This window comes from Budorcas taxicolor, chromosome 5 (genome assembly GCF_023091745.1).
Source record: "Budorcas taxicolor isolate Tak-1 chromosome 5, Takin1.1, whole genome shotgun sequence".
In the NCBI taxonomy this organism is placed as follows: domain Eukaryota; kingdom Metazoa; phylum Chordata; class Mammalia; order Artiodactyla; family Bovidae; genus Budorcas; species Budorcas taxicolor.
This window is the reverse complement of record NC_068914.1, coordinates 160,175,147-160,185,361: the sequence shown is the minus strand read 5'-3', so window position 1 is coordinate 160,185,361 and position 10,215 is coordinate 160,175,147. Positions and strand designations below refer to the sequence as shown.

At 53.0% G+C, this 10,215-nt stretch overlaps 1 protein-coding gene across 1 annotated transcript; it reads left to right on the top strand.

Annotated features, from left to right (window-relative positions):
• The first annotated feature begins 730 nt into the window (after nucleotides 1-730).
• On the top strand, nucleotides 731-7,771 carry LOC128048275 (polycystin family receptor for egg jelly-like). Its single transcript, XM_052640653.1, has 2 exons — nucleotides 731-5,412; nucleotides 5,563-7,771. The coding sequence occupies exons 1-2, from the start codon at nucleotides 731-733 to the stop codon at nucleotides 7,769-7,771; spliced, it is 6,891 nt and encodes a 2,296-aa protein (XP_052496613.1).
• The last annotated feature ends 2,444 nt before the right edge of the window (nucleotides 7,772-10,215 follow it).

The window sequence follows — 10,215 nt, the reverse complement described above, 5'->3', positions numbered from 1 at the left end:
TTCATATCAGGTAAAGGGGATTTCAAAACAAAGATTCTGACCAGAGATAAAGACATTTCATAATGATAATAGGGACAGTTCAGGAGGAAGACATAATGACAATTATGTATCTCCCTAATAAATAGAGCTCCAAAATACAGGAAAAATAAGTTAACAGAATTAAAGAGAGAAATACACAATTTCACAGTTGCAGGAGGATATTAGCATATTCTCTAGCAACTGCTAGAACTAGGAAAAACTGCAGAAAAGATACAGATCTAAGGAGCACCACCACCCTCTTGACTTGACTCCCAGAGGACAGAGCCCCAACAACGGCAGAAAACACATTCTTTTCACGTGACAAGAAACGCACCATGGACTCAAGACAGACCACACGGTAGACTTACACAAGCTCAACTCGTTCAGAAAGGTAAAGGATCGCACGGAACATTCTGTGACCATAACAAACGGAATTACAAATCAATAACTGCGAGGATTTTTACAGAAACTCTAAGACTCTGTAAGTGAAAGTGTAACTTGAATTCAGAGGTCAGACCCAAACAGGGGCGATGAAACGACTGATTTCCTGGGCCGCAGGAACCCCACTGACCACGCTGACCCCAGGCCACAGTGGCCCCCGAACCACGCCCGCCGTGACCCCGGCCCGCGCCCCGGCCGCCCCGCGCCCTCCACGCCGTGTCCGTTGGCCCTCCGCCCTGCGCCTCCGACGCAGCTCGCACCGGGCGCGGCCATGGGGCCCGGGCCGGCTCTCCTGCTCCTGGGCCTGGGCCTGGGCCTGGGCTGTGGGCCCGGCCGCCGGCCTCCGCCCCCGGCTCCCGCGCAGGCGCCCGGCTCGCCGTCCCGAGGCCTCCCCGGCCCGACGCCCGCCTCGGCCCGGCGTGCCCCGTCCGACACCCGGGCCCTCGTCCAGGCGCGGCGCCCGGAGGCCGCGCTCCGCTCGGTCGCGGCCCCCCGGGACCCCGGGGAGCGGGGCGCAGGCTTTGGCGGCCTTGGAGCCGGCCGCGCCCGCGTCAGCCTCCGGGCCCGCGCGGCCCCGGGCGGCGGCATCGTCCTGAGCGGCCGCCGCGGCCTCTGCCTGCCGGCCGGGCGGCCCCCGAGCCTCGCGCCGCGCTGCCTCCGCGCGCACGTCCAGGTGCGCGCCCGCCGCGCCGCCGCTCACGCCGCGCCCGCGCCCGCGCCCGCGCCGGTGGACCTGCAGCTGTCCGCGCCCGGCGGGCGGCTCTCCCTGCGCTGGCTGTCCCGCCTGCCGCGCTCGCTCGGGCCTCTGGAGTGGACCTTCCGCCTCGGGCTGCTCGGGCCCGCGGCCGCCGAGAGCCGCGCGTTGCCCCGTCGGGCTCTGCACCGCGGCCGGCGCTCCTACCCGGGATTCGTGGCGCGAACCGAGTGCCCCACGGACGGGCCCACCCCGGTCTTCTTAGAAGCTGTCAGCCCGAACAGCTCAGAACCCACTCAGTCCTCCGTGTCCTGTCAGGTATCCCGACCGATGACCTGTAAATTGGACCCCGTGCGGATAAATAGGAACGACGATAAACCCGTGCGACTGACCAGGGACATGGGAGACACCTTCAATGCAACAGTCATCCTCTTCTGTCCAGTCCAAGAGTACTTTCTGCGGATTTGGTATATCTATCCTGTGCCTTATGTAGGGGCCGTGCCTGACTGGACTAAACCTATGCAAAAGCCACCGGTCAAGGTAGATAGAACTTCAACAGTGTTGACTATACTCCCATATTCTTTCACTTGGGGGGTGTATCTGTTTAATTTCTCGGTGGTTGTCAGAACGCGGGATCCCCGGGTTCCAGGGCAGAAGGACTCAGACAGCATCTATGTCGTCATTTTTAGACGTCCCCTGAATGCTGTTATTTCAGGGCCTTCCAACATCACAATTAACTTCACAGATGGGGTGACTCTCAATGGAAATACGTCTTCTGATCCAGAGGAAACAGACCCTCTAGAGAAAGAGAGGCTTAAGTTTCTCTGGTACTGTACCACAAACCCAAGAGACTATGATGGACAAAAAATAACAGTGATAAGCAAGGAAGTGTGTCTCCCGGGGCAGGTTGACCTCAAGTGGACATGGGCCTCTGGTGCTATTCTCACCCTTTCTCCAGAAACACTTCAAGGTGGCCGTGTATATTTTTTCAGACTGGTGATCCAGAAGACCGGCAGGTCAGCATTTGCTGATGCAACGCTGCACGTGCTTCAAGGAGAGCCGGTAGCAAGCATCTCATGTATTGAAAATTGTGACCAGGTTCTGGTTTTATCAGAGAGATTCTCGTTGTCTCTGGATTGCACAGGTTGTACAGCAGGCCGAGATGTCTATCGGTGGTCCATTCTGACGTCTTCAGGTCAGGAGGTGCCATTTGACTGGACGGGGCAAACTTCAACAGGACGGCATGGTGCTTATGTGTCTATAAAAGCTTTTGCTTTCTGGAGTTTCAAGGAAGATAAGTTTTGGATTTCTCTAAATGCAGCAACTTGGAGTGGAGTCACCTTGGTCTTAAGGTATCCTTTCATTATTCGCCATGTCCCTATAACCACAGACTGCAAAATTGTTCCAGAAAAAGGAATTTCCTTCAGTACTCAGTTTGTTGTCATTTGTACTCATTTCAAGCATAAGAACATTGTTCTTACATATAAAATAATAGTTCCTGAGGTGCATGGTTTTGGTGAAATCAGTTCTGTGAAAGAGAATAACTTTGGATCCATCCTGTATTTGGGGAAGAGTTCCACATCGCCCCCTTCCTTTCTCCCTGTTGGTGTGTTGGACAGTCATTATGCCTTGAAAATAATTGCTCAGGCATATAATACCTCTCTGGGAGCTTTTTCCCAGGTGGACTTGTATGCCACTGTGCGGCCTCCCACTGACGTAAAGTCATCAACGACTGTGCTGGAGGAGTTATCCAACTTCACCACGGGACCAAATTCCTCCCTGTCCACTTTGCTTCAACAGCAGGATTTTCTAAATGCAAGTTATTTAATATACGTAGTAGCTTCTGTCATGAATAGCATGAAAACTGACGCAAGTCTGCAAGCTGACAAAATTAAACTCCGAGAACACCTTTTCAATCAGACACTCATTCTTCCTATAAACACTTTGGTGAATATTAGCCAGGTGGTCATGACTATTACTAAATTAACAGAAAAAACCTCTGAGATCAGCGCATTCTCTCAGAAACTGGCCATGGTGAGGACTTGGCAAGCAAGCCAAGCCCTCCAAGATAGTCATCAGAGAGATAAGAGCATTTCTTCTGAGCAAATAGAAAGTGTGTGCACTGGAATATTAACAACCTTGTCTAACATCCTGAAACTGCTGGTTCATTATGAAGTGTTCGAGGAGCCTTTCCACGTGGTTGAATCTCTAGCAGACACGGTACTGGCTGTGAAGGTGCCAGAGAATGAGACCACTGCCTTGAGGACCTCCAACTTTAAAATGCATGTCAAGAAAACCGAAAAGTGGAATGTTACCAAGTTCTTCAGCACCCAGAAGCACTGTCAGAATTGTTTTTATCCCACCCTAAATGTGAACAGCGTTGCTAGTCTGCCTGCCAACGCTCCCATCTCCACGATGTTTTGTGAATTTGCGGATGACCCTTTCCCTTGGCTAAATCATGGGGAAAACATTTTGACCCAGGTGGTTGGATTCCGAATGACAGGAGTCGAGGTCACGGGTGACGTGACTGAGATGCCACCTGATGCAGTGGAAGTGTACCTCATCAGGAAAAACCTGAGCTTTGGAACTTTCAATCTCACGGTGGGACCCAGCTCAGAGCCTTATGCAGTGGATGAGTCATCGGCAAAGACGACAGGGGCGTTCAGCTTTGTTGTGGACAGTGCAGCAGGGAGGGACGTGTTGATCCACATCCTGACAGACGTGTCCGTCTTGTTCACTGTGTCTGTGTACGCGGGCCGTGAGATCACAACCAACTCTTTTATGACCAGCTACCTGGTGTCTCATAAAATCCCTCCAATTGCCAATGAGAGTGACCTGTTTGACCCGGAGTGTCCGGTGAAGGAGGCCCGAGTGGTCTGCCTCCCCGTGGCCCTGGTGCAGGTCATAGCTCAGCGAACCAATTCCTCTGAGTGCACCGTCACTGTGGTTCTACAGGCACCTCGTTTCGTCCTAAACCCCAATAACAAGTTGGTGAGAATTTCTGTTTTCAGCACTGAATGTTTGGACATGTTTGGGATCCAGAGCGACTGGAGAGAAGACACCTGCGTTGTGGGAGAGAAGACCACTTGGCAAAGAGTGCACTGTATGTGCAAGAACCCACGGCGGGCCAAACGGCAGCTGGATATAATCAAACAGGCCAATCTTCGCCTGCGTACACACTATTTGACGGCCAAGGTGATCGTGGTCCCTAACCCTGTGGATTTACGAGTGGAGGCCGTCAAGAACGTCACCCAAAACCCTGTGACTCTCTTCACGGTACTTCTCATTTTGCTGTTGTACTTGATCCTTGCATTCTGGGCCTTGCACAGAGATGAAACGGACCAGTATCTTAGGGAGCATGTGATAGTTCTCCTTGATAACGATCCTTATGATAATGTGTGTTACCTAGTCACTGTTTTTACAGGAAGCCGTGGTGGTTCTGGCACCAGGGCCAATGTCTTTATCCAACTGCATGGAACCGAAGGTAGCAGCGATGTGCACTGTTTAAGCCATCCACAATTTACAACTCTCTACCGAGGAAGCATCTGCACTTTCCTCCTAGCGACGCAAAAGGACTTGGGCGACATCCATTCCTTCCGCGTGTGGCACAACAATGAGGGCAGGTCCCCTGAATGGTATTTAAGTAGAATCAAAGTGGAGAATCTGTTCACCAGACACATCTGGCTCTTCATGTGCCGAGAATGGCTTTCTATTGACACATCTCTGGATCGAACCTTTCAAGTTACCCCCCCAGATAAGCCTCTCAAGAAAATGGACTTTTTCCTCATAGATTTTAGTTACAAGCTGGGGAGAAGCCACTTGTGGTTCTCCGTTTTTTCTGGTGTCATTTCTACACCGTTCAACAGGCTCCAGAGGCTGTCCTGTTGCTTAGCAATGTTGCTGTCCACGCTTCTGTGTAATATTATGTTCTTTAGTCTAGAGAAGGAGATCGAAGCCGAGCCACAAGAGCAGAAGTACATCAGGCCGATGGTGATCGGATTGGAAAGTGCCTTTATTACGCTCCCTGTACAACTAGTGATCAAATCTTTGTTCATCTATTCCCAGAGGAGACCTCGGGTGACTCTAAGTGAGGTCACTCCTCGGAAACATCCTTTGAAACCGCCAGCAAGTGAGCACTGGGAAGAACGATTGGGAAACTGGCATGCCTATGAAACTGCCAAGGCAAGCTCCCAGGAGCCTGTGTCTAAGAGACATCGTGCAAAGCCCAAGGCTTCTGTCAACGTCACCTCTAAAAGACAGCCCCCGGCCAAGCAAGCAGAAAGCCAGGGGTCTCCCATCAAAAGCAAGGTCTCCCGTACCCAAAGCAAGGTCTCCCATACCCAAAGCAAGGTCTCCCGTACCCAAAGCAAGGTCTCCAGAGTCCAAAGCAAGGTCTCCAGAGCCCAAAGCAAGGTCACTCAAGCACAAAGCAAATTCTCCCACATCCAAGGAAGAAATATAAACACCAATAGCCGAAATATTGAAGACAATACAAATGTTTCTGATGAGCATCCTCCCCAGGCAGGTTTGAGAGCCCTTAAAGAGAAGACCAGAATAGTCCTGCCCCAATGGTGTGTTTGTGTCGCCTGGCTCTTGGTTTTCCTTACCTGTGCAGTATCCTCCTTCTTCATCATATTTTATGGACTGACTTACGGCCTCGAAAAGTCAACAGCATGGCTGTTTGCATCGTTCTGTGCGTTCACGCAGTCAGTCTTCCTAGTGCAGCCATCGAAAGTCATACTCGTGTCCGGCTACAGAACACGGAGGGCCAAGTACTGCAAAAACGTTTCGTGGGTCGGCAACAGCCGCTTCACTGAGATCAAGCTGCAGAACATTCGGAAGGACCCAGAAGAAATGGACAGACGCCACCGGTATGTCATGGAGCTCCGAAACTCGAGAATGTACCAGCCTCTCACTCAAGACGAAATCACGATATTCAAAAGAAAGAAGAGGATCAAGAGAAGAGCTTTCCTGTTCCTGAGTTACATCCTCACTCACTTCATCTTTCTGGCTCTCTTGCTGAGCCTAGTCGCCGTCCTGCGCCCCACTGACAGCTTTTACTATAATCAGTTTATTCGGGACCAGTTCTCTGTGGATCTGGCAGGCGTGGCCAGGCTGGAAGACATCTATCAGTGGCTGAACAGGGTACTGTTGCCTCTGCTCCACAATGACCCGAATCCCACGTTTTTCCCTGACAGCTCCTCTAAAATCCTTGGCCTGCCACTGATGAGGCAGCTGAGGGCACAACCTGGAGAGATAACGTGTCTGCCGGCCAAGAAACTTGTGGAGGGCAGCCTCAAAGGAGAGATTCGCTGTCACCCCGAATATGGCATTGACCCAGAAGACACAAAAAACTACTCTGGGTCATGGAATAGAGTTAGTAAGCGGGACACTGACCAGACGGCCGGAGGGTTTACTTACAGGCCTCCAGAGAAGAGGTGGGCGTACTCTTCCTATGGGCTGCTGCACACCTATGGCTCAGGAGGATACGCCTTCTATTTTTTTCCAGCAGAGCAGCAGTTTAATTCCACACTGAGGCTCAGCGAGCTCCAGAAAGGCCACTGGCTGGATGAGAGGACCTGGTCTGTGATAGTGGAACTGACCACCTTCAATCCAGACATCAGTCTCCTCTGCAGCGTCTCGGTCATCTTCGAGGTCTCTCAGTTAGGTGTTGTGAACACAAGCCTGCATGCGCACTCCTTCTCGCTCGCTCATTTCAACAGAAAATACTCAGCCGACTCAGCAGAAAACTACCTGTACTTGGCCATCTTCATTTTCTTCCTTGCCTACACTGTTGACGAGGTTTATGTAGTCACACAAGAAAGGACTGCCTACGTGCAAAGTGTATACAATTTGCTCAACTTTGCTCTAAAATGCATCTTTACCTTGTGGATCGTGCTCTTTTTCAGGAAGCACTTCTTGGCCATCGGTGTAGTTCGGGCTTACCTGTCAAATCCCGAGGATTTCATTCCCTTTCACGCAGTGGCTCAAGTGGATTACACCATGAGGGTGATTCTGGGTTTCCTGGTGTTTCTGACGATCCTGAAGACGCTCCGGTATTCCAGGGTCTTTTACGATGTGCGTCTGGCTCAGAGGGCCATCCAGATTGCCCTTCCTGGCATCTGCCACATGGCATTGGTGGTGTCCGTGTATTTCTTTGTCTTCATGGCATTCGGGTACTTGGTGTTCGGGCAGCATGAGTGGAACTACAGTGACATGATCCACGCCACCCAGACCATATTTTCCTACTGTGTCTCAGCTTTTGAGAACACGGAATTCTTCAATAACCGGGTTCTCGGGGTCCTCTTCCTCTCATCTTTCTTGCTAGTGATGATCTGCATATTGATCAACTTATTTCAGGCAGTGATTTTGTCTGCCTACGAGGAAATGAAGCAGCCCGTGTATGAGGAGCCCTCAGAAGAGGCGGAAGCCATGACTTATCTGTGTCACCGGCTAAGATCTGCTTTTTGCTGCCTGTGCTTCAAACCCAGGGCGGAAGACGAGCCCAGGTTCTTCATCAACATGGTGTACGGGCAGCCAGAGAAGAAGAGCCGCCGCTACCTGGGGCTGAAGACCAGAAACATCAATGGGAAGAAAATGGTTTACCTCGTCGTGTGATCCGTGGCAGTGTCGAGGCCCACAGGCAGGTTTCTCCAAAGGCTCGGTTTCTGGGGTCGAGGGGCGTTTCGTGGCTCAGTGTGTTTCCCACCCGCATTGTTCACAGTGCACCCCGCGTCTGGACGCGTCTGCAGTGGGGGCCTCCACGCTTGGGACTTGAAAGGAGGGTCAAGGGCAGTGTGGCCTCTGCGGAGAGAGGAGGGCGACCATCTGTGAGTCCCGGGTTCATTTCTCTTTGTCTTCGAAGTTGCTGTCTTTGGCACCGACTGCAGTTTAGAGGGTTAGAGACCTAGATTTGGGGGAGGGAGCTGAAAGGGCCCCCAACCTCATCTCAGCTTGTCAGAAGCAGCAGGTGAATGCTCCTGCTGTCCCGGCCCCTCTCCCACCGAGGCTGGGAGGCCAGGGCTAGTGGTTGAGGGCAGAGCCCAGGTCCCTCGGCCCTGCTGGCCCTTCCCTTTGCTGATGGGGCTGCAGAGCCTCCCCGCCTCCTTACTCCCACCACACACACTCCAGCTGGGCAGGGCTGGAGGGGCCTCGTGAGGGGTCCCAGGAGTGGCCCTTGTGCCTGGAAATGGAGGGATGTGGACCAGGGCGCAGCAGTCTGAAGCTTCCCATCTGCTCTTAAGGCCACTGCAAGTTATGGATGTAACGTGTTTCTGGCCACGAGACATGACTTCTGTTAAACAAGAAGGGGTGTGTGTGTGTGTGTGTGTGTGTGTGTGTGCGTGCGTGTGCATGCTGTCAAGTTCACACTGAAAGGTAGTAAATGTTCTATGCAGTAAGTGTAGCCATATATATATCTCTCTCTCCAGGATTTGGGCTTTGTTTATTGATGGCCTGGTGGGTTGATTAGAACACATTGTTTAAGAAAATTGGTTAACAGCTCCTGTATTTTCAACCCAAAGCACTTTCCTTTATGTTAATGTCATGCTAAGCTTCATCAGAATTAAAATGTATTCTTCTATGAGGCCTGCAGTGATTTCTGTGAGAGGGGCAGGTACACAGATGGCATCTGCCCTCAAAATACAGTGCCAGCAAAGGGGAACAAACCGCAGGTGGTGACTGCTTTGATCCAAGTGTTGATCGCTCGCTTGGCGCCCTGATGGTGCTCACTCAGCTACACTGCATGGCCGTGGCACTCCGCACCTTGGCAGCTATGGGCACATGTACACGTAGAGGCCTTCCCTCCCTTCGTCCCTGGGGTCGGGGTGGTCTTCCTGCCAATTAGACAATAGTCTTTCTGACTCACCCAAGACCACCCAAACTGTCATGATCAAATGCTCAGTTCTGTGTTTTCTAACTTCCCTGGTGGGAATTCATGGGTGTGGCTAGGTTCTCGTCAGCTGGTTCTGGGTGAAGTGCATGTCCTGCGTAGCACTTCTCATTATCACCCAACTGCCACTCGTACTTTTTTAGAACCATGGCCTTGCCCAGTAACCGTGTGGGCTGGTGCTGGGGTCAGAATGTCCGGCTCTTGAGAACCCATGGACTGTAGCCTGCCAGCCTCCTCTGTCCTTGGGATTCTTGAGATAAGAATGCTGGAGTGAGTTGTCATTTACTTATCCAGGGGATCTACCCGACCCAGGGATTGAACCTGGGTCTCTAGAACTGCAGGCAGATACTTTACAGCTGAACCATCAAGGAAGCCCTCAGGAGAACAAGTGTGAAAGAAGAGAGAAGGCCCCCATATCACGCCTTCCTGCTCCTGGCAGTTGTGACTCTCGTTTCAGTCACCCTCTGACTGCCTGAACCATCCTGCCACCCACAGGTGCCCACACAGATGGCGCCCAGTAGGAGGGCCCAATGCCAAGGTGTCCAGGGGACCTTCCTGCAGCTGGCCCCCTGGGAGGTGACACCTGGTCCCCCAGCACAGAGCCAAGAGTACCATGAAGTCCCCTGTGTCCCCCCTCAAAGCCCTGACTCGGGACTGCATCACAGACCCTGTCATCTCCTGTCAAGTCCCGCCTCTATTTGTGAGCCCAGAGGTCTGCAGAGACCCATGTGCCCTGTGGCCCCAGGAGGGCACTGCTGCCCCCTGGAGAGAGGGAGGGTGCTGGGAGCCCTCCAGGACAACGTCTGGGGGAAGAGCCCTGCTGGGAGCTGGGCAGCAGGTCTGTCCAGGCAGCACGGATGGTGCTCAGGCAGCCTGGGGAAGCCTGGCGCTGCCGTCTGTGGGCTGGGCGGCCTTGGCCTTGGCCTCCCAGAGCCCGGCTGCCCTCCTCTGAGTGAGGAAGGGCTCAATGCCTCATGGCATGCATCCAGCAGATGGACCGGGCACGTCCAAGTGAGGGCCACCCTGAGCCAGGCCCAGGAGCAGCCTTCACTCCCGGGTACATAGTGGTCCCTCCCGGGGCCTCAGTCTCTACTCCTGGGAGGGGACGCGCTGGAGGAGGGCCCTCTGAGTCAGAGAAGCCGAGGCCCTGGGGCCTGCAAGCCAGGCTGTC